Raw genomic sequence first — 24,503 nt, 5'->3', positions numbered from 1 at the left:
CCACTCCCGCTCCCTCGGAGAACTTAAGTTTTGTGGGGTCTACCGACCTCAACCATTTTAGCCAGTTGCTGGGGTGGGACGAGGTCATCAAAGGTTTGTCCTGTTTTCCCCTTAACGGAGGGGAAAACCCTAGACCGTTGCTGTCATATGCTGAGCCCAGGACAGGCAGTCCCTGGCCCCCAGCCCCATGGGAGGACCCCTAGAACACAGTTGGGGGGCTACACTCTCCAGAAGGCATGTTCTGCCCCAAAAAGCCTTTGAAACAAAGCCAGTGCTTCCTCTACTATTTTCAGTGATCCCTTTGCTACCGAAGTGAGGAAAGGGGATGTGTTTTCTGGACACTCCTAGGTTGTACATCCATCACGGTCCAGGCACTGGGGCTGCCGGGGCCCAGGGTTCTGCGCATGCGGGTTCATCATGGGTGGGCGCTGACCCACACACTCGTTTGCACCTTTGAGTCTGGGTTTATCTGCCTGCCTTTAAGGCTGTGTCCACACCTGCAGGACATGGAAGTTGCCAGGTATTCAGCCCCTGGGCCGTCAACAGCCCTGACAAACACTGCCTGGGCTTGGAGAACTAGCTGGCTGTCCCGGGCTTGGAGGGCAGACACTGCCCTTGGCGCTGCATCTGAATAGCCGCCTTCTCCTCTCCACACCAGGAGTGGGGGGTTGACTTCTCACCTCCAACGAAAGGCCATTTTGTTGCTATTTTTCCACCCCAAGGAGCCTGGGGTCCTAGTTTCCATGCTGTCTGAGCAGCAGCAGGCTGCCGCTTTCCCAGACCTGTCCCTCATCAAGGGGCCCTCCAGACCAAAACCAGCAGACCAGCAGGAGGGGCCAAGGAAACCCACTTAAAAACAAAACACAACGAAGCCTACGGAGCCTTGCCTTCTGCAGAGAGGCCCCTGCTTCCCCGGGTCCACCTGGGGGCCTCCAAGTCCCACCATCTGGGCTCATTTCGGGCAAGGCCTACACCCCTGCCCGCTTAGGTCACTGGCCGCCATCTAGCAGTGCCTAGGCGAGGAGGGGTCCAGATTCCGTGGGGCCTGAGGTTTATACAACTCGGGGGGCCGTCTTAACAAAAAACAAATACCAAACCACATCTACAACATTAGGGACAGGGCCTGGAAAAGGCCTGGCCACTCGAGGGGCACTGAACCGGAACTTGGTGGGCCTCACAGCGAGTGCACCAGACCCTCCCAGAAGGATCTTTACAGCCTGGAGCACAGAAAGACCCTGTTTATCCTTTAGGACACACAGTTTTCATTTTCAGCCACCAATTTCTTCAAAGAAAATTTACTTCCTAAGCCCAAGATGTAACAACTGGGAAAAGTCAGGGCCCCTGGATGGCAAGGAGAGTTAGGTGGAAAGCTGGAGTCAACACCCCGACCCCCCACCAGGATCTTGGAGCTGTTGGAAACCGCTGGTAGCTCCCTCTCTTATTTCAGCTTAGGAGGCTCAGGCCCAGAGAGGGGGAGGGTCTGCCCAAGGTCACACAGCATGGCAGCCACAGGGCAAGGATGCCACCCCAGGTCTTGGGCCAGAGTCCACCACCCTGCATCCAGTAGGCCCACCTGCCTCTTCCTACCCAACTGAGTGAGTCAGCTTCTAACAAGACGAGTTTTGCACAGACGGCGGTCGACACGCAATCCACAGATGTGGGTAGGACGGGGGAGGCCCACTGTCCTGATTCATTCACCCCACACTAGTCCCCAGTCCCATCACGGAGCTTCACCCTCGGACTGGAAATCACTCATCGCCTGCTAGGAGCAGAAGGGGCCGGTGCCAGCCACTGAACCCCACGATCCCATGGGACCTGGGCTTCCTGGAGATGACCCAATGAAGACCCAACGCCACCCTGTGAAGGTCACTGGCTGGAAGTCAGGAGCCTGGTTTCTAGGCACAACTGTGCCGCTGATCGCAGAGTGACTGTGCAAGGCACTTAACCTCTCTAGGACTTGGTTTGCTCATCTACAAAATGAAAGTAATATCTGATATACTGCCTTCGTGGGGCGGAGACAGTGGATGGGAACGTAGGATGAAATACGACCACAGGCAGCACCGCCTTGCCACAGGAAAGAGCCTGACTGCCTGCCGGAGTTTACACTCTGGACCCCTACTCACCCGCTGTGTGACCTTGGGCAAGTGACTTAACGTCTCTGTGCTTCAGTTTCCTCTTCTGTAAAGTGGGGTTGAGACTAGCACCTACCTCCTGAGGTTGTTAGGAGGATTAAATCAGTTAATATTTGTAAAACCCTTCAAACAGTGATAGGCATATAGTAAGCTCTAATAAGTATGTGTTAAAGTAAAAATCCAAATACGAAAAACTCCATCTTTTTGTGTCCCCAGTGAAAAGATGAACCCAAGGGCACAGGGGAGACAGCAGCCTGCCTTATTTATATAGCTTGCTGACACGGAGCCCACTCCTAACAGGTCCTGGAGCTGGTGCTTATGCATCAGTCAGGCATGAAACTTAGCAAAAAAAAAGCTGTCAAGTGCCTAATAAAAAACTTCAGTCAACTGCTAACTATTTACTGCCAAATAAAAAACCTAATAATAATAATAATAACTGAGGCTGAATGAGGGTTAAGTTCTCTGCTCCGGAGCCCAGTGCCCTTCCCTCTCACTCCTCCCGTCCTTTCCTTCCTCTTTCCTGAATCGATGCTGGAAGCATGGAAGCACCTATATAAATCACAGAGAATAAGGCCCCAAACTTAAAAAGGAAAAACCGTTATTATCCTTTAGCTGACCGGTATTTTTTGTCTTTTTTCTAATTCGGTAAAATTGTCGACCACGGCTCAATGCCACAGTCACATCGTGTGGCCACCGACCCTCTTGCTGTGGTCCGGCAGTTCACACAGCACTTCCCGCCTCCCTGGGAGGGGGCAGGACAGAAGTTGTTCACCCCCAGTTGCAGGTGAGGAGACCGGGACTTGACAAGGGGGAACGGCTTGCCTCAAGCCACAAGGCCGGGCAGCCTGATGTGGCAAAGGGTCCCCCGTCCTGACTCAAGCTACAGGGCCGGGCAGCCTCATGTGGCAAAGGGTCCCCCGTCCTGACTCAAGCCACAGGGCCGGGCAGTCTCATGTGGCAAAGGGTCCCCCGTCCTGACTCAAGGTAATTGGGGTCTGGACTCTGCCCTGCCAGTCAGCCACCAGTTACATAAGCTGAGACAAGTCCCTTAACAGGGAAGAATGGGAGGGTGGGCAACCAGATCCTTCCAGCTCAGGCCAGGAGGCCAGAACCCCCTTTGGGTACCACGGGAGGCTCTCTATTATTAACAACAGCTCACAATCCACAGTGACCTAGCATATGCATATTGTCTAAATCAAACCTTATACCAAGCCTGAAAGATAAGAAAGAAAGATTACCTCTATTTTACAGGAAACCGAAATTTGGAGAGGTGGACATCTGGCTGAAAGTCACACAAGTCACTGGCAAAACCAAAATTCCAGCCCAGGTCTGTCTGAATTCACGTTTTATTGCTTTTTTTCCTGCCACCCACCTCTCCAAAACCTTCACCAGGAAGTAGAGGCAACTATATGAGGATGCCACAGACTGAAAGTCAAGGTCTCTGGGGGCCTCAGGCTCCTGGCCGTATCAGCAAGGGTCACACCTGGGACTGGCTTCAAAGACCACCTTGGATGGGGTCTAGAGGCAGTGCCCACCACCAATGGCTCTGCCGGCCACGCAGAGATAGAATGCCTCCCTCTAAAAGCCTCCATACATTATGCTATCTGAGGAAGCCAGGCAGACCAAGGTCTGACTCCACTATGCTGTGTGACCTTGAGCAAGTCTCTCAACCTCTCTGAGCCCCAGCTCAAAGTGGGATTAGAAATACCTATTTCAAAGTGGGGTTAGAGGATCTGTTTCAAGGTTGATATCTATTTCAAGGTGAGATAACCCAAGAAAAGCACCTAGCACAGTGCAGGTTACCAAGGGGGCTCTCTTCTTCCCCTCTACCCGCCAGCCCTGCCCAAGCCTGGGGTCAGCCCTGCAACGCCCCACACCCCAGCCTGAGCCCAGAGCCATGTCGCTCAGACAGAACACTCCACTATTCCTCGGTGCAGACAGAACTCATAATTAGCTGTCACGATTTAATAATAAAAAAAGATAATCCATGCCACAACACACATGGATTTAACTAATCTTAATTTGGAGGGAAAATAACAACTCTAAATATATCAAATGCAAGTTTTTTAAGACAACCTGCAAAGGGAGTTTATCTCTAGTTTCCAGCACAAGCAAGTTATTTCGTTTCTCCCACCGGCCAAGCTAATAGTCTTTTTTTTCACATTTATTTTATTTATTTTTTAAAGTCAGAACAGCATGTAAATCCTCCGACTGATCAGAAGCCCTTTTCTCCAATGCATTTTGCCCAGCAATGGGTCCCTGGGGCCAAAACCGAACCCCTGTCTGTGCCCTGCTTGCTACGGGACACCCACCCCCACCCCCAGGAGCATCCCTGGCCCTTCTGGGTTCCAGATGCAGACGTGTGGAGCGGGCGGGGCCCTCTCAGCAGGGAACTGCCTACCACCTCCGAGCCCAAGGGGATCTGCCACCTCCTGTCACCCGCTTCCTGTCTCCCACATTTCTCCCAAAAACTGACACTCAGGGTTTGGGGGGAGGAGGAAGAAAAGGCAAAAGGCAAGCTTCTGACTGACAGCTGATGGCTCATTCCTCCCGTTATAACTTCATTTGGTTATGGAAGGGGCGATAACACACAAAAACGAATTACCTGTGATCAAGGGCCTTCCCTCCAGTGGCTAGAAAACGGGGATTCTAAGGAGGAAACAGCTGAGAGAGAGACCCACGATCACTCTTCAAGATTTTCACTGAGAAAGGCTAGCACCTTGTGCTGCCGAGCGGGGTCCACGCACTCCCGACCCTGGCTTTCCAGAAGCTTCTGCTTCTCAGCCGTCCACCTCGGACGGGACCCTGTGCCAGGAGGATGCTTTAAAACTCAGCGTAACGCTGAAAAGTAGGTGCTGACGAGGAAACTGAGGCCCAGAAAAGTGAAATGATTTGCCTGAGTGGGCAGTGAAATTCAACCCCGGCCACCTGACGCCAAAGCCCATGCTCCTTCGACCCCCCAGACCCCTCCCCAGGGGGACTTGCCATCAGAACTGTCACCATATGACAGGAATGTGACCAAAGATGGAGGTACGCATGACAGTCATTCTGTCATTGTTTCTGATGGCGGGATTCTCAGAACCCACTGGAAGTCTTCCCCAATTCCAGGGAGACCTCCGTCCACACCTCTATCACCAGGAGATGACGGAGCCAGGGAAAGCCGAGCGCCCAGGAGGGAGAGGGGAGGCGCTCAGATCTGGAGCACGTGCACCAGGCACTTGTCACTTAAAGATCACAAGAATCGTCAGGTCCCCCACACGAGGAAACTGCAGCTCAGAAGGCAAGTCACGCTGCCCGAGGCTGGCAGGCAGCAGGGCGGGGTGCAGACTTGGGCTGGGTCCTTTCCCACAGCAGCACGTGGCCTCCCCAGGGCAGGCCGCAAACCCCAGACACCCCTAAGCCCACTTGCTCCTCAAGACGCCCAGATAACAGCTCAACGACTCGTGCTCTTGACAAACCCTGAAACGCCTCTCATCTCTCCTCTCAAGGTTTACTGCTCCTGTCTCGTGATGGATGGTCCCCGAGCTCCATCAGGACCCTCCACCGGGGCAGGGAGGATGCAGTAGGAAGGGATCTTAAGAAAGGTGACGAACTCCTATATAGGCGGACGTATATCAGAGGCAGATGCCTGCCCCTCAGTCAGATCTCCAGGCCAAAGCTCCTATCTCTGACCCACTCCACCGCTCTGTTCCCAGATGGGCTTCGGACACAAGCTCCACGGCCCTCCTCTGCCCACAGCAGATGCTCAGGGAGCAGGGTCCGGACCTCACCGCACACATCAAGCGCAAGGCTGCACCCTGCTCACTCTCTGGCCGTGTCCCCAGTGCAGGACAGAGCAGCAGCCCTGAGGGCCATCCTCCCGCCCCTGGGGCCTCTGTCACCTCGAAGGTCCGATGGGGATGCCCAGGGCAGGGGAAGGGCGATAGGCGTTCAGTTGCTGATGAATGAATGAATGAATGAATGAATGCCCTCCAGGAGACAAAGCTTCAGAAACTTCCTCCTTCTACTCTCCTACTTCTCTATCATTAAAAAAAGAAGGAATAGTAACTACTCCTTTTATGTCCGTCTCTAGAATTACTGTCCCAAGGAAAGGGCGATCCAGGGTCCAACCTTGGTGCTATGACTAATAGAATTCCAACTCCGTTCTCACCAGGGGGACGCCCTTAAGGGTAGAAGGGATCCCACATATTTACAGGCCAACCCTGCCCATCCATCTTTGGAGCCTCGCCTCTAGAAGCACCTGGCAGCCCGGAGGACAACACACAGATTACTGGTTCCAGAAAGGCTGGACCCTCATGGCCACTGCGGCCACCTCACCCCGGTCACCAAGCCAGAGGCAAAGTCCCAAGAATTACCAGGCACCTGCTCGCCAGCTACGGACCAGGGCCAGCCCTGGGGACAGCAGCAGGGCATGGAAAAGCTGGAGCAGCCCCTCGCAGGAACGGGAGAGGCCTGGGCCCTCGAGGCCAGCAGTGCCCGTGGCCTGGGCCGCGGCTGTGCGGATTTCCGGAAGCCCAGGCGGGGACACGCCTGTGATTGCTCGTCCCCCTCTTAAAATATAAAGACTCGATTATCTTTGAGGAGCTTGTTTTACACGTGAATTGACACACTTATTTCACAATAAATAACTGAAAGTGACCTGTGTTTCCTTTACTGTTAATCTACACAGAGAAATAATAAACAGGGCTTGTCCACAGAAATGCAACCACTGCAGTCCTCGGAATTCAATTAAGCTAAAATAATTAATGCTCCCACCATATTAAACTACTTTATACATTTGAGCCACGGAAGTTTTATTCTTTCATCTTCCCTTTTTATTAAATGAAAAAAAAAAAAAAAAAGAAAAGTTGGCGCCAAAGTCGGGGGGAAAAAGAGAAAAGAGGGACCAGGAAGGACAGAGCAGGATGTGCTGTGAAAATGGAATGATCGTCTTCAGCTGACACAGCATGGAGACTGTTTTGTGCCTTTGATGAAAATAACATTTTAAATGCTTTGACCAAACATATCTCTTTAGACTTCTAAGGGATTATTTTACATATTTCTTCGAGAATGAAGAAATCCATTCGTCCTGTTGCTGAACAGAAAAAGCCAAAAATATCTTTCGTCACACATAAAATAAAAATACTGTAGGCTGCCGCAGTATTACAACCCAAAAAGAGGGGGGCCGGGGGGAGGAAGGATGAGGACAGAGCTGTCTTGGAGATTAACTTTGCCTTTTATGAAATCATATTTAGTCGCTCTTTTAAACAAACCTACCCACCATGATCCGCAGCCTCTCACTGGGAAAGACCTTTGACGTGAAATGAGGATTCGGATGGGTTTTGGGTGAAAGCAGAAAGCTTTTCCATTGGAACATAAATAGGGGCCCACATCTCATGAGCACAAGCCACCCCTGAAAGGTCTGTGTGCACTGATGCTAGGCATTTATACCGCCAGTGAAAACCATCCCTCGAGCATCAGGAGAAGAAAATGAAGGGTGGAGACCCCAACCACACACACACAAGGGACCCAGCACCTTTCTCACCTGACGTCCAGCCCTACCCAAGGAAATGCCACTCAGATCTGCCCGGCACTCCAAGAAACCAGAGTGTACATTACTGTGGCCTAGATGTGCCGGACATTTTTCTCAATGCCCTCGGCATCTCAGGAATGTGAGAGATTTCATGCTAGGACACACAGCAGGGGCAAGGCCCGCAGGCCAGTCTGGTTCCCCAGGGCCTAGCATGTGCCTGCAGGAATCTGCTTGCCACCAGTCTCTCTACAAGAGAGAGATCTCATTTATCCCATTTTACAGACGAGTAAAGTGAGGCCCAAGGTCACAGAGCTGCCACCTGGCTGCCACAGAGCAGCCAGGCTTGCTGCATTACCCTGACTGCCTCCTGGGTGATGGGGAGTCTCTGCCCACGCCCATCCGTCTCACTGCGGAAGTGGGGTGCCCTGACTATACCAGGCTCACCTTCCAAGGAGCACCCAAAGCCTCAGTCCCTCCAGCATCCCTGCTAGCTTCCACGACCAAAACACGGTGGAGAGGGATATGCACATTTTCCCAGCCGGCCACCTACTTGTACCCTGTGACGCCAGAAGGGACCCCCGAGAGGAAAGTTCCACTGGCAAAGCGTTTATGGAGGCCCTGCTCGTTGAATCCTCATGCCAGGCCTGCCAGTATTATCACTACCTCTTGAAAGATGGGGAAACTGAGGCTTGGACCCGTGTAGTGGCTTGTCCAAAGCCAACTGACAGGATTCAAACCCTCACCTGCATGCACTCTGATGCCTGTCTTGCTGCAGGACAGGCTGCCCCTTCTAGAGAACACAGGCCAGCCAGGGCCCGCCTTTCCCCTCAGGCCTCTTGGGTTCAGAAGTACGAACCAGAAGCAAACACTCTGGTTGCACAGAGCACGGGCTCCCTGGAGAAGGCTCCGGCATGCCATGGCCATGGCCTGGAGAGAGGGACTTGATGCAAACTCACTGTAGCAAGCAGACCCGGCTGGAGGATGCGAGCCCCATGCCTGTTTTACAAGTGGTAAAAACCAGCTGTCCAGGTGGCCGGCCGAGTGGACGTGCCAAAGGACATGTCCAGCCTCCCCCAAGGGGCACCGTACTCCAGCAAGTTCTCACAAGCCCTTCCCCAGACCTAAAGTAGGATCAGGCAGCGTCAGAGGGGCCTCTGAGATCAGAAGACCTAACCCCTCTCTTTCCAGACGGGAAACTGAGGCCAGAGAGAGGAGGGGAGAGAATGAGTGCCCCGGTTCATGAGTGCCCACCAGGTACTGCCCACACACAACACCTCCTTAAGCCTCACGACAACCTGAATGAAACGGGTTTCATCAGCTCCATTTCACAGATGGGGAAACTGACCTGTCCAAGTCGTGAAGAATAGATTCCAACCCCAGACCCTCTAGCTCTAAAGCCAGAGACTAAGCCAAGAACCCCAGCAAAGCGAGGGCCATCTGGACTTCCGAATTTCCGTTCTGTACTCCTGGCCACCTATGCAATAGGCCCCACAACAGAGCCCCATTGCCAAAAGCAAAGCAGCCGTCGGCCAGTAGGGCCTCCCTGAGCCCCAGGCCTGTCTCCTCCTGAGGGTCGCCTGGATGGTGGGCCCTCGGAAAGGGCGAGCTCTGGCTGGTGGCCCAGAGGCCGTCCTGGTAGCCCTGGGCCCTCCCTGCACCAAAGCCCTCAGACAGAGGGCGAGCGCCCTGACACAGCGACGAGGGAAGGCGGGCGTGGGACCCAGGAGGTGGCTTCGGCAGCGGCCAGGCAAGTGCCACATTCCATACCTGCAATGTTCTCCTGCTTGGGGCAGATGCCTTTAGTGGGCGAGAGCAGGTGGTCGTCTTCATCGGGGGTGACCTGGATCCCGATCTCCACCGGCTCGGACACTTTCCTGAGCTCGGAGCGTGAGGAGGGCGGCGGGCTGCCCTTGTCCAGGCCTTTGTCATAGCAGGCACCCAGGCTGCTGCCACACTGCTTCTTCTTGTGCTCTATAAAAACCAGGATGTCCCCCAGGGGGAAGTTCATCTGACACTGTCCACAGGTGAGCAGGTCAGGGTCGGGGCCACCCACCATCAGCCCCAGGCCGCTGGGCTCCTCTATCTCCAGACCCTCATCTTCTTCGAGGATGGCGGCCTCCACATGGTCAGCCTCTGCTGGAGAGAGAAAGGAGAAAGGGGGGGCAAAGAAGATAGAGATGGACTTAGGCAATCACAAGACCCATTGTTCATTCCATCCCTTCCCCACCAAGAGGCAGGCCCCCTCCGCTGTGGGATGCTAGAGTTCACCAAGTCCTCCCCACAACTCTGGGAGACAGTGGGTTCACCATCCCTCGGGCTACAGATGGGCAAACTGAGGCTACAGGAGCAATGTCACGGCTCCCAGAGGTTGTCACTTAAGTAGTGCTGATCTTACTGCTTTCTAGTTTATTCTCTGCCAATTCCTCCCCGCCAACATAGCACAGGAACACACACATGTCCACATGCACATACACACGCATCCTGGTTTCACAAGAGACTCGGCCATCACGGACCTGGCAGTCTCAGCTGAGACGTGCTTCTCAAACTTGGCAACATCTGAGCATCACCTGGGAGCTTGGAAAACCCCCGATGCCCAGGCAGCACCCCAGACCAATTACGCTGGGATCCAAACATCACGTTGTTGTTGTTTTTAAGACTCCCCAGGTGATTCCGATGGGCAGCCAAGGCTGAGAACCGAGAGCCAGAGCCGAAGCAGAGCCGGTCACCCCGCTCGGGCTCCATCGGCCGCCCCTCCCTCCCCTCCCACCTCTCATTCATGTCCTCCCCATTCATGTGGGTCCCACTTGCTTTCCTCGACCTGAGACCTGGCTGCACACCAGACAAGAAAACAGAAACCCAGATGGGCGTCAGAGGGCCAGTCCTTCAGAGAGAAAGAAGCCCATGTGCTCAGAGAGCAACAAGTGAGTGTCGGTTCAAAAAGAAAGATGGAAGGAAGAAACAACGCAGGAGAAGGGATGAGCTGCAGGTCGGCTCGCTGCACGAGGAAGCTGGCTTTCCTGCCAGACGCCCTGCTCCTGCTCAGACTTCCAATGCTCTGTCGACTTCCCAGTGCTCATCAACTCCCCACTGCCCTTTTTTGTTCGTTGATTTTATTTTCACTCCCAGAAAAAGCAAAGAGAAAAAAAATTCTTCAGACTCCAAAAGCATTTTTTGGCAGAGGACAAACCACACTTGTGTGCAATGGGCTGTACATTTTCATATTTCTTTAGCAGCCAATATAGTTCCTTTCTTTTTTTTTTTTTTTTTTGGTAGGGAACATGGCACCTAAATAGTTTGAAGCTAATAAATGCCTCAAAAAGCAGCAACCCCCTCAGGGAAACATTGGAAGACTCGGCTGAAAGTGTCGTAAATAAGGGAAGTGGACAATGAGGTTGCATATCCCCTCGGGTCTGAGCAAATTCGGGTTGGAATTTTTTGAGAGCAAACGTCAGTAGTTGTGTAGACTACAAGCGGCGGGGTCTTCACAGAAGGCAAGGGGCAGCCAGAGGTCTGCAACCCGAGGCGGCAGGTAAATTTTAAGTTGCATGGTATTTAGTAAGGGATAATGAAAACCACAGAAGACCAGAGAGAAGGAGTGGAAGGCAGGAAAACACATTCCGTGGCAGTGAAGTTATTGACAGGCCAGTGCCAAAGAACAGATAATTTAAGGAAAAAATTCTGTGGCATCTTCCATCCTACACATAAATCACTGTTCTGTGTTTTCTGAACACAAGCTTCTTCGGGGCCTGTGAGAGTCTATGTGTAAGACTGGCTCTAGAATGGACAGTAGATGACATATCACACATATGAACCACGCATGTATAGGTCGACACATAGGTATCCCTGAGGGAGGAGGTTACAATGTAAGATCCCGCCTGTGGTTACAGAAAAGCAGACCGAGCCCTCGATGACTGACATGTAGACACGCGTTAGAAATGTGGTGGTACTACAAGACCCCGCAGATGAGGAAATCCTAAATCTGTTGTCTGAAGCCCTCTAACAAAAGGTAAGAGAAACAGTTTTCACAAAGCCGGCCCCAGAAACCATTAATTACACTTTAAAAAGAAATCGGAGTTTACTTAAAAAGGAGTTTGAAGACAATGCTACATAATTAATTTACCAATTTATTTTATGAAAAGAAGCTTTGCTATGGTTAAAATGTAATCACAACCCTCCCGCCCAACACTGGTTCTAGGGGGAACTGGATGCCTGCGAACGGTTTGTCAGAATGTAAAAGGTAATTATTCGGGGCCTCTCTTCCCTTTAATGATCTAACATTGAGCAATACTGTTTATATTGAAAAGCTCGCACCTTTAATTACCAATTACATATACATAATTTCAGAGCCAAAGGAGAGAGCTGTGAAAACAGTTCTTTAGAAATATAAGGATGTATTGTGCACCATTTCTAGAGAAGGAACTCTAATAAATGGGAGGAGAATGTCAAAATATTGTTTTGTTAAAAAAAAAAAGAGAGAGACACAAAGGAAATGAGCTGAAAAGCAAAAAAAGGACAAAATGAAATTGAGAATTCAAATGAAACGGGCGAGTTCTGCGGTGGGGAGGGTGGTGGTACCTGGTACCGTTTTAAATGCCACTCCTGAGCAGGCCTGGCACCCGGCTGCGTCAACAAGGGCGTCTGATAAAAATAAATGACAACAGCTAATCCATCCACATTCCCAACTTGATCATCCTGAGGGTGATCATTCTGAGGGTGGGGAGGTGTTTTCTGTCGTTTAATTTCATCTTTGGTTTCCTTTTTTGGTTTTGTTTTGCTTTTCATTAACTTTTTCGGCCGCGTCCGGCCCATCCAATATCTCCTCCCAGTGACGAGGTTTTAAGCTACATGATTTCAAATTCATTTTCTAACACAAAAGAAACACAGACTAATTTAAAAATTACCGAAGGTCACACACTCCAGCTCCCAAGCATTTCCCCCACCCACTTCCATCTTTTGCTGAGGACTCAGTACCAGCACTTTTTTCCTTTTCTTCTTTTTTTTTTTTTGGTAACATCTGGTATTCTTTCCTTTATTTGGCAGTCTCTGCCTTTTCACTTTCCTCGTGCAGCAAGCCCTGTGAGGCCCAGTAATTGAGTTTGAAAGTATCCGAAGCCGTTCACTGTGCTGCAGTTCAGATTTCGGCCTCCAGTCCCCTCGCAGCCAACCCGCCTGGGCAGCCAGGCCCCGCTGACGTCCCGCAGATAGCTCTGAGCTCGCGTCTCCACCTCCCAGACCCAGGATCCAGCCCACTGCCTCTAAGGGAGTCCAGGAGCTAAAGAAACAAACAGAAAAAATCTCCTTCCCCTCCCACTTGCAGTGTTGAAAGTAAAACTCAAGATGACAGAGGGTGTTCACCCAACTCCAAGAATGGGATTCCCTCTCCCCACCCCCTGGGGTGTGGGCTCTGGGCTCTGACTGGCTGCGTGAGATACTTCCCAGGAAGGTGGCAACATCACCCCCAACATTCAGGCAGCAGAGTCACCCCGAACTCCCAGACTGTCAAACTGCTGGGTCAGAGCAGGTGGACCAAGACAGCTTGCTGAGCCTGAAAGCTCACGCTCGAGGCCTTCGGAGACACCCCCAAAGACGGGCTGTGGTTTCATTTCCGCTGGCAGGCGGATACCAAGCTGGGCGTGTGGGGTGCGTGTGTGTGTGTCCCTTCTTAGAACTGTATCAATAATGGAAGAAATAAAAGGAGAACGAGCCACTTGGCCAAGCTCAGAGAAGAGCCAAGAGAGGTTGTGTCTGGCCCTTCTAGAACCCTCCCTCCTATGTCCTGCGGGCACCCGGAGCCTCACAGCCCCGCACAGCCTCAGAGAACCAGGCCTCTGCCGTGACAGGCAGAGTGGCCCAAACTGCCACCCAGAGACGAGAAAGCACCAGAAAAAGAAAAGACACAAAATCAAAAACCGCCTTTCCAATTCCCAGACCCTACAAACCAGCCCCTGAGGCTGCCTTGTCCGGCAAACTCAGGCCTTAAAAAAAGAAGCCAAGGACAAGGTTTTCCTCTGTGATGATTTCTGCTTTCATGAAAAGCTCCCCAAGTGTCAGGCAGCCCTGGAAAATATTGCTGCTCTCACTATGATGAGCCGAATAAAGTCGAGGGATGGCTAAAATCTTTGACTCATTAAGAGGAAAAATGAATGGATGTAGCAGGCAACTTGTTCAAACGTCAGCTATCAGATCGGGGTGGGTTCTGAAATGTGAAATCCTAAAGAGCATGGACAAGTATATATTTACACACACACAGAGTTAATTTTCTTTTACAACAAAACCACATTTTATTTACAAGGCTGGGCCTCTTCCCAGCTGGTAAATGCATTTAGAAGCAATGAAATCAGGGTTCACAAGTAATAATGGACATTGTTGTTAAGTAGACAGGGAAGCACTTGATCTTAAGACAAACTCCCCCATGTCTAGCTCAGCTGGGAAGGAATTTGGGGCAGAAGACAGGAATGGAAAGACGTCGTTAACACCGGCCCAGCCAGGCAGCCAACACGCCCCCCGGCAGCTGCAAAGGCTTAGCAGGGCCTTACCTGGCCAGCGATTCCCCCCACGCAGGGTTCCAAGGGCCCCACCTGCCCGGGTCCATCTCTAACAACTGCCCCTGCACCTGCCCTTCGGGGAATTCCAGCCAAGGGGCCGGCCGCCTGCTGTCCCCAGGGCGCAGTGCGTATGCATTGCTGCACACCCAGCACACAGGCCTGTGCCCCCTTACCCTGCCTTGACTCAAATCCAAACCTCTGTCTTTAATGGCTAAGCCACAGTCCGGGAGAAACATACACAGAATTATTGTCTCAGTGATCGGGGGGTGGTAGGGGAAGGATGTGGGGGGAGGGGTGCCAGGCTCTTAAAATCGTGTGCCACCAACGTCACAGCCACCATCATGATGTGTACGCGTGTTTACAAGAAACGTTCAGCATCCATCCACCAGAGTCTGCATCCGACTGGAGACTTTACACCTGCTTCCTACGAAGACAGAGCCTTTGCCAGCAAGGCCATGCTCACCAATAATCTGCGAGGGGATCTTTTCATTCTCCTCCCCGAAAACGTTCAGGGAGGGGCTGAGACTCCAGGCGACACGGAAACACCACCAACAAGCACACTCGACGGAGCACAACACTTTCTGAGCTGCCATCAATTTTTAATTTATTGGATCCAAGAGAAAATAACAACCGTGGGGAGGAGGGAGGGAGAGGGGTGGATGGGAGAGAGAAAGAATCAATTCTTGGTGGAGAAAATAATCTATGACTAGATGACGCTTAAAGGCACAATGAGAGGTTTTATGAAGTTCTCGGAACAGAGGGAATAATGAAGTGCCCGGCAGGGGAGAGATAAGAGGGGAGCATCAGCCCAGCCAGGCCCGCTCTTGGAGGAGCATCCTCACAGGGCCACGAAGAGTTAGGACAATCCTAGGGTCCGGGTCCCAGCCCCATTTGCCCACTGAATGCCTGCAGCCAGCAAGGCTTCGGCTGATGCTGCTGAACCTTGGGAGGGCACAGCCAGGCCAGGTCCGAGGCAGGTCGCACCATACAGATGAACTCTCTCTCCCCTGACCACCTGCCCTCTCTGGAGGAGATGTGAGGAGTCCAGCCTGTTCCACGTGTCGCAGCACCGGCGGCCCAGGCCCTGTGCCTCCCTGAGACCCTCCAAAGACCACCTCCCTGCCGCCTTCAAATTGGCTGGAAGGATGGGTGCACACCAGGGCCACCACCCCACAGGGCCCTGTCTGCTCCATGCCAGCCACAGCACATGCCTCAAAGTGAAATTTCTGAGATTTCTGACATCTGGGCGGAAGACAGAGAGAAGGCTGCCAGTGTACCACCTTATCTGCAATGTGGGTTTCCCTCCCATGAAAATGATCAGGGGTCTGGCTGGAGGGGCCCTGGGGGGGAAGCCTGGACCTGGCCTGCATTCCAGGAAGGCAGGGATTCCTGATCCGAGAAGAGGTTTGAGGGGCAGGAATAACCTGAGTCACACAGCCGCCAGCCGGCAGACTCGACATGGGAAGTTCTGAGGATGTGAGGAGGACCCCCATATACACGCATTGCCCTACACACCCCCAGCCCGGTTTCAGGATACTTCAGCATATTAAAAGCTCCCTGAAAAATATCCTACCTTGTTCTACAGACTTAGTCCAACCTGTCCCCCTCCCCCCACTGCATCCACCTCTCCAGAACCCCAAAAACTGAGCTCAGGAGGCCGGGTCTCCAACATTCCAAAGCAGAAAAAACACCAAATGAATAAGGAAAGCAGCATTCAGATGTACTCACAGACCCTGTCCATTACTAAAAGATTGCTAATAAAACGTCAAATCCACAATACCAAAGAATGGGACGACCTGTTTTGATAAATAAAATAGTTCTTTAAAGGAAAAAAAGAAAAAAAAAAGATTTATCACTATAGAAATCCTTCTCAACACATTCAGAAGATTCTATAAAACTGCAAATGCCTTAAATCTTCAGAGCCACAACGGCTCATCATGATGGGATATAAAAGCATTCTTTGCAGCCAAATGAAGAGATTTGTTTTATTTAATGCTAGGCTTTTTCGAAGGTGCTAAGCAGGAGAAGAGAAGGACCCTCCACACAGGACAGGGACTGCGAGCCTTTAGCTGGAGGACATTCACTGAGGCTGACAGCAAAACAGCAAGAGAGCAGAAGCTGCTTTCAACGTCTCATTTCCAGGGTAGAAATTTAAACGTGACCCCATTTTTTTTTTTTTTTAATCTTAGCAGCTCTTTCATTTCTGAGGCACATGTTAATCACAATAACATTGGCATTCAACTTTCTTGAGTCATTTTTGCCTGTTGTTTTAGTGGAGAACCCATTAGAACTTTCACAAATGTATTTCTGTTTCGCCAGTTCAGTGGAAGGGGTCGTCAAAAAGTTGTGTAAAACAGAGGGTGTTTTTTTTTCACTTTGAAGTTACTTAATTTTGTGTGGTCTGGGATTTCATTCTAGTAAAATAGCTCGGTCTGGCTAATTCAACACCCAAGCAGATGATCAGCTGCCTCAGAAAAAGAAATAAAGAATGAATTTCTTGAATTTCAGCAACTACACAAAAGACGTGCATATGTCAAAATGCCGGACGAAAGACTCTGTAAAGCCAGCCCCATTCATCAAACCTCGATCTGATGTCACTCCTGCCAGTAAAAAATGATGCTGTTCCCCTCGCCCCCCTCACTGGCTCGTGCAGAAGACGCAGGAAGTGTGTCCCTCTGCTTTCGTGCCACCTCCAAATAGGCTGCTCTCGGCACTTTTTACACACGCCTTGGGAAAAGGAGTACTCAAGGGAGGCAGTCAACAAACGGCTTTGCTTGGGGAGGGGTGGAGACACCGCGGAGAGAAGGGAGCAGATCTCACCGCCGTCTGGCTTCCTGGGATGGAAGGAAGATTTGTGGGAGCGGGGAGCAACGGGGGGGAGGACAGAACACACAGGACCCCAGGCCCGATCACTGAGTAAGTAAACTGAACTGCAAAGTGACAAAGCCATCCTCAGAGCAGCTGGATGACACAGACATTCATTCCCGGCATTCTTCGGTGCCCTCTGCCCGTTAAAAAATATGTCGGTGTGCCTACAGCTAACACCACCTTCAGAGAAGGATGCTCAGCCAGCGTCAATAACTTGACTGTGTGGTGTGGGGCACTGTCCCCAAAGAGCATTTAGTTTCCCTTGTCCTCCCAGATGTGACACCAGCATTAAACCTAGAATCTAAAGACCTTGGCGAGTTTCAGCTAAAGGTAAAACCTAGTCAGACAGCCTGAGGGTCCTTCCTTAAGCCGTAGGAGATGCAGGAAACAAACCCCAAGGGTAAGGAACCCCATCTTTACCCTCCCCCATGTATATATATTTTTTTAAGCATTGTCCTATCTGTGGTCTACGTTTAGTTACAGCTTATGAAACTCCCCCAAGTTCCAAGGGAAAGGATTGGAGATTTCTAAAGTGGATTTTTTTAACGGTTTTCTGCAGGCCAGAGGCCACTGCCCAGCCCAAGGCTGGGAAGTGGTATCTCTGACTTGTCAAACGAGCTTGCTGCCGAGGTATGCTTACAACAGGCTCAATTCAAACATTAAATGAAGTCGAGAAATCATCAGATAAATTGCTGGCCCTCTGTATGGAGACTGAAGGTTCTTCCTCCAGCTGATGACAGCGCGAGGCTTTTGTCTGACCTAATTTATTTCTCTTTCAGGTTAGAATAAAGCACTCTTTCCTGTCGCAGGGTAACCTCCTCTGCCCATATACTGAACCCGAGCATAAGACTCAGGGCTAACTGTGCTGTCTGCAGATTTCTTGCACTTGGAGAAGAAGACATTATAGATCCAGAAATCCTGTGATCAAAAGCGCACATGTTCCCCAGCACTAAATTACACGTGTAAGGGAGAAATAGTCTCATTAAAAACCATCCATGGAGGGCCCTGTTTGGGGTGAAGGGTATTAGCCACGCTGGGTCTCACAATCATGTACTCCTTCCAAACAAAGTTTTACATGTTATTTGAGTTGGCATTTTATATCTTTGGGGAATGGTGCTATTTCCTTAGTACAGTGGGAACATTACCTAACAAATGGAATTGAGAATCCAAGTGTTATAAAATCTGAGCTAAAAGGATTTCCATTCATCAAGCTGTTTTAGGTACTCCCAAATGCAGCTATTCTCAGCTGTTCCCTGGGTCTGTGACAGGCAGCACAGAAACGGCCAAATTGATGGACACTCTTGCCAGACCCTCTCGCCTCATCACGAATGTCTTAACAGCCCAACGGAATTTTCAAAAGTCAAGACCACAGACTAATGGGGAAACACTTCCATTCAAAACTACTGATTTTAATTGTTTAAAAAGGAAAAAAAAAAAAGAAAAAGAAAAATGCCCCTCTCTGCCTAACGAGGGCTCGTAAATCAATGCCGATAGCTTGAAAATAGATTTCGCAAACTTATATTCTCATTTTGCCCCGCTCGAATCTCTGCAGGAAAATCAATATTACAACTTCACACTTAAGACATTTTGCAGCAACGTAAACTGCTGCGGCGGCTGATGGAAGACGCTCCTGGCCCATCGTAGCGAAGGCGCCAAGCCATGACACAGACACTGGGCTCCCCCTAGCTGCCAAGCGGCGCCAGGCACGGCTCGGCGCTTCAGCCTTGCCATCCACCAAAAGCCAATTCAACTGAAAGTTTATTTTGGAAAGTATTTTATCACAACAAGCAACAGAGAATGCAAAGCAATCAAGAAAGGAGATGAAAAGGAAAAAGGAAAGGCTGGTGCAAGCCGTATTCTAAGCTAAGAGATAGTGCCAAGAGCTGGATTCTGATAAGGAGCTAGAAACTGGTGCATTCGACAGTCGGATGGAAACTGATATCTGTAAAGGGGCTGTTCCGCGTGCTTCCATCTCACCTGAGACATAATGCTAATTATTGTCAAATGCACCCAAACGTGGCCTTCTCTTCCATCAATAAGACCCATTTAGTCCTTCAGTGGTCAGCAAAGAGTCACATCCAACCTGACCTCAGCCTCAGTCCCTGTTCCTAAGGCCAGCTTTACCAAAGCAACGGCATGCACCCCAGCATTTGAGAAATGACTCGTTTTCAGTTACAAAATACTTTGAAGGCCAAAACCTGCGAAGGCCAAAGCACAGGCAGATAGCAACCTCCCCCACCTCAAAAAAAGAAATATGCATATGTACATAATATTCAGGGAGGGGAGGAATAGCCTTTAAAAATATTAGGGGTTGTTAAAATATGCTCACGGCTGTTTTCTCTCAGGTGTGAATTACAAATGAATAAAATCAGCCTGGCATAACACCTTTGATGAACACATTTTTATTCTCCCGTGGAATCAGAGCAGCTGACTTATATCACACTTCTAATGATATGGGGTTCCCTTCTGTGCAGAAGGGAGACAAACTTCCCCCCACCAACTACCAAAAAAAAAAAAAGAGGGGCCCACATCTTATGAAATTTATCAGAGGCCCAATTTTGAAAGATACCTGGACAACTGGAGATGTACAATACCCTGGGGAGTTAAGATAATTGTGAGCACAGCCACCTTCAAAACACACAGCGACAGCAAAACCTAATTTAAAAGGCAACCATGGAATTAACACAGGCTAACTTCCGCGTCAAATCTTGGGTCTCTAGTTGTTTTGCAAAATCATGAATTCACACGGAAAATTACTGATCTTCCAAGGAAACCTGTTGGTCAGTTGTTGAAAAATCACCTTCATTGGGGTTGTGTAATTTACCATGGACATCTTATTTTCTTCGGAGAGCCTCAGAGCTCCTTGGTGGACTGGAGTTCATCTCCCTCCTCACTCACCCCGCCTGGCACAGCCGACTCACGGCCCTTCCCTCTGCCTGGTCAGTCCCGGCCCCTCTTCCTCCTCTCTATTGTCACTGTGTTGTTTTGTGTTTGTGTTTATTAATAGCTGTGTCTGTCCTCCGGTTTTAGAAGCCACTTCCATCTGGGTCAAACATTTTGAAACAAACCAGAAGCCCAGGTTTTCATCCACAGCTGTCTCCCAGACTCCCTTTGGTACCTCAGTCCTCTTCTCGCTGACTCTGTCAGTAAATTTAACTAGCCCCTTATGGAGCCCTTCTCCAACCCCCCGACCACCACCACCACCAAGATTATCGATGCTATTTGTGTGCTCTTTGAGTTTCCCAGACCATCAGTTATCCTAAGTTGCATCAGCCCTAAAGAACCAGAGGCTGCTACTCCACAGGCCGGCGAGCTGCCACCCAACTGAAGACGCACGTTTTAGGTGGTTCCTTTCACATTTAAAATCTAAAATGTGAACCCCGGGTCAGGGCTGTGACAGCACCCATTTTGCTGGCCAGGGCTCCAAAGCACCCTAAACCCATGAGTCCTGCATCCCTGCAAAGAGGCACTTCCACAGGCCATGCAGCCTAAATTGCATCCAGTTCCTGCCTTTCCTCTGCCTGCACTCCCACCTCCGGGTGACATGGGACAGACAGAAAAGCCAGCTGCTTTTTGATAATAAATAGCCTTGGCTGAAACTGGTTGGACCACTCTCCCTGTTGAAACCCCTGCACATGCTCTGGGCTCCGGGTGCCCCTGAAAGGCAGGTGGGATATCCTCTGTCCCCTTGGCTCCTTCTCTCCACCTCTCTTCTCCTTTGCCTCTCTCTTCCCTCCCCGCCACTGCTCCAGCGTCAGCCGGCTTTCCCCAGCACCGCTCGAGCAAGGCTGAGAGATGTGGAACAAATGAAGGATGGAAGGATGTCGCATCAGGCACCCCTCGCCCCCCACACCCAGCTGCCACCAGTCCTTCTGGCCAGGGCTTTCTCCTGATGCCCCAGGAATGCCAGAAGAGGAGAGAGCCTAAGAAAGCAAACCTACCTGCATCTTTCCCCTTACACACAACTGCAAACACTCCTGGCTCCTGTCGCTGCTGCCAGCTTGGCAACGCACCCCGGACAACTCCCCCCCCCAACATCCCCCCTCCTCAAAAATAACCCTTGCAATTATACAGAGGCTATGTGGGGCAAATTGCCTCCTGAAGAAATTAGGTGTCTCCAAGTATAGACCTTCAAACCACCACTCCATCACCTAAAGGGGGGTGGGTGGGATGTAGGATAAGCAATTCCTATGGCTTGGTAAAGGACAAAATGTCAACTGGCAAAAAGGACCTTGATCAACCCAGGCTCAAAGCTGGTTGCAAAACATTTTATTTTAAATGCAACCAGCGAGTCTTTCTTGATGTTACAATGGTGAAAAATAAGAAGTCCTCTTCCCTGCCCCCAAAAAGGCATCCCTCTCCCAAGGCGAACCCCACTTTCATATCTATTCCACTCCCCCAAAAAATAATAATAAATCCACAAATTCTTACTAATGTGTCTGCGGTAACAAAGAGATGGCAGCAGCAAATGCTCCGAGCAGATGGCTCCTATGCTGGGTTTTCAGGGGAGGGGAGAACCCCTTTATATATTTATTTATTTATTTAAATTTTTAAAAATATAACATAAATATTCGGCTCTCGGCCGCCCCGCAGCCAGTCCTCGGCGGCGGCCGGGCGCGCAACCCTCTCCAGCCCCGCGCGGGCAGCCCGGCCCCAGCCCGACGAGGTGCTCGGAGGACCGCAGGAACACAACCTGCCCGCAGTCTCGATGGCACCCAGAGGATGTTTTATTTCTATTGCAATAAAAAGGAGGAAAAAGCAAGAGCGACCCAGGCACCGCGAGAGAAAGGACCGCGGGGAAAGGTTCGCGCGCCGCGAAGCAGCGGCCCCGGGCTGCGGGCGGGGAGCGCTGGGAGCCGACCTTCCCCGGCAACTGTGCGGGCACCCAGGGCGAGCTCCCCTGCAAACACCGTACCTGGCCCGCTCGCGCTCGCTCTTCCCTTTTCTACATAAACCCAACCGGGGCGCTGGAAGCTGCTGCGTCTCTGCCCCGCTGCCTGACTTTGCCCGCCCTGCCACTTGCTTGAAATCCACACGATTTCAGCCGGTGGATTTCCACTGCGACCTGCCTTGTTTATTTAGATAGAGATGAAAGATACCGAGATAGAAAGATGGGTAAGAGATTGATAGGACTCTCTCCTTTTTTCTTCTCTTTCTTTTTTTTTTTTCCCCCACTATTTTACAAGCACATCCCTCTCGGCACTTCTAGCTGACAACCTTTTTTTTTCCCCCGTGGCGGGGATTTTTCACCAGCCCCCAATCCCCCCACCTTTTTTTGGAGTGGGGGAAAGAAGACAAGATCATCCCAGGAGACAGTCGGAGGTGGGGAAATGGGGGGGGGGGGAGCAAGAGCCCGGCAAGCAGCCGCGCAGCTGGATTCTTTTGCAAATAGCAAGAGGAAGGGAGAGAAAGGCGGCTGCGGAATCCCAGGACCGGCGTGGCCGGCGCCCTGCCCGGCCGGGTGCAGCGACCGGGTACTCGAAGCCGGCGGCCGCCCCTCGCCCCGCATCTCCCCCAGCCCTGAGCGCACCCCGCTCTCCTCCGCCCGCGCCGTCAGCGCGGACCCACGCGCTCGCCAACTTTTCCCCACTTCCCGGCCCCCCCCTCCCCCTCCGCTCCCCCAGCCCCCTCCCCCTCCTCTCCAAACCCCGCCACCAGCGCCGCCGCCGCCACACACGCCGCTCGGAGGGGCGAGCGTCCAGCCGGGCTCCGCGCGCACACACACACCTCCTCCAGCCTGCGCGCCCCCTCCCCGGCCGGGAGCCCGCTCCGCAGGCCCCCGAGCCCGAGGCGCGTCTGACTGCGCAGCACCCCGACTCCTCGGGCTGCAAAGAAACTTTCCTATGGCCCTCCGCCCCCCACCATGCTCTGGGCCGACGCCGCTGCCTCTGCGAGCCCGCGGGCAGCCTCGGCGCCCGGCCGGGTTGCGCCTGGCTCGGCGTCCCCAGCCCCGGGCGCCCGGAGCCCCATCCTCCGGCCCCTCGCGCGCACGCCGCAGACACTTACGGGTGATGAGCTCCCTCTGGGACAAGTGCTGCGGGTTGCCCTGTTTGCGGCGGGACATTGCCCCGGCATCTATTCTGGCATCGCCCGGAGAGCTGCACTGATGGGGGGAACCGGGGGAGGGGGTCCAGCCGCCGCCGCGCCGCTGCCGCTGCCGCTGCCGCCGCCGCCGCGCCTCCTCCTCTGCCCGGGTTGGTGTTTTGGTTTTTTTTTCCCTTCCTCTCTTGCCCTCTCTTCCTTCTCCTCTTCTTCTTTATTTTGCTCTTCCTTCTATGCTGTTTTTTGTTTTGTTTGCAAAAAGAAAAACAGAAGACAAAAAAGAAAAGAAAAACCTCTCGATCTAAAATAGGAGAAAGAGGCAAAAAAAAAAATGCTGTTGCTTGCCGCGGAGTGGCCGGTTTCTTTAAAAATATATTCTTCTGAAGGAAAAAAAATCGCTTACACTTCTTCAAACTGCTTGGCCTCCTAGACTTCCAAATGTCTTCTTGAACTTAAACCGGATTTTGCACCGGCTCCTGAGACTTTCTTTCAGGGTCTGGTAGGTGGAAAGCGCACTTCTACCAGGAGGGGGGAAAAGGAAAAAAATGCAAACAAATAAAAAAGAAAAGAAGAAAAAGAAAAGGAAAAAAAGAAAACTTGAGGACTTGTCTCGTACCCCCTCACCCCGCCCCCTCAAAAAACCCACAGCAATGTAAAGCTGCCCCGGTTCGGTGGTTTCTGGGTTTTCTGCGGGCTGCCTGTTTTTTTTCTCGGAGACTGACCCTTCCGAGGCTCTGGGGGACTGACTCCAGGAGCGGCTCCTTCCCAGTTCACCTGGCAGGCTGGCGCCGGCCGGAGAGGCTGCCGGGTCCCCGCGAGCGCTCCCCAGCGCTCCCCTGGCGCCGCGGGCCCGGGGGGAGCTGGGCTGAGGGGCGGCTCGCCCAGTGCGCCTGGGTCGGTGCGGGCGCGGACTGGGAGCTATAGATTGCAACGTGAAGATGGCGGAGTCCGGGTTCTCTGGGAGCTCTCGGTCTCTCTATGGCTGGGGCTGCCTCTGTACAATGGGATAAAATTCAAGTTCAAGTGCGGACGTGACGTTTAATCTGCACTAGAGACAAAAAGACCCAGAGAGTCGGAGCACTGGGGGCGACTAGCGGTGGCTTTTTAACATTGTACCCTGTAAGAGAACAAGAAAGCACACACACACACACACACACAGGGCCACACTCGCGCGCGCGCGCACACACATACACACACACACACTCGCCCGTGCGCACACCCGCAGTCCAGGCCGGCCACACGTGCAAACAGCGTTTTTGTGCGCTCCTCTTCTCCCCGTGCACTGGCAGCGCAAAGAGGGGGGAGACGGTGGGCAGGATATTTTTAAATAAAAGAAAACCCTCTTCATCCCTCCTCCCCTCCTGGGAGTAGGACCCCCTGAGAAGGGGGGCGGAGTGCTGTGTG

General features: G+C 51.8%; 1 protein-coding gene across 1 annotated transcript in view; it reads right to left on the bottom strand.

Moving 5' to 3' along the window:
- Window positions 1-24,251, bottom strand: part of BCL11B (BCL11 transcription factor B) — a 97,937-nt gene extending 73,686 nt beyond the window's left edge. Inside the window, 2 exon segments of the mRNA XM_087447963.1 lie at window positions 9,412-9,780; window positions 23,064-24,251. Of these exon segments, the coding sequence (XP_087304089.1) occupies window positions 9,412-9,780; window positions 23,064-23,121 (427 nt within the window). The 5' untranslated portion in view covers window positions 23,122-24,251.
- Between the last annotated feature and the right edge of the window lie 252 nt (window positions 24,252-24,503).

This window comes from Ceratotherium simum, chromosome 24, assembly GCF_057802395.1.
Source record: "Ceratotherium simum simum isolate JZ-2026a chromosome 24, ASM5780239v1, whole genome shotgun sequence".
In the NCBI taxonomy this organism is placed as follows: Eukaryota; Metazoa; Chordata; class Mammalia; order Perissodactyla; family Rhinocerotidae; genus Ceratotherium; species Ceratotherium simum.
Note: the sequence above shows the minus strand (reverse complement) of the source record. Positions and strands in the feature narration are given on the sequence as shown.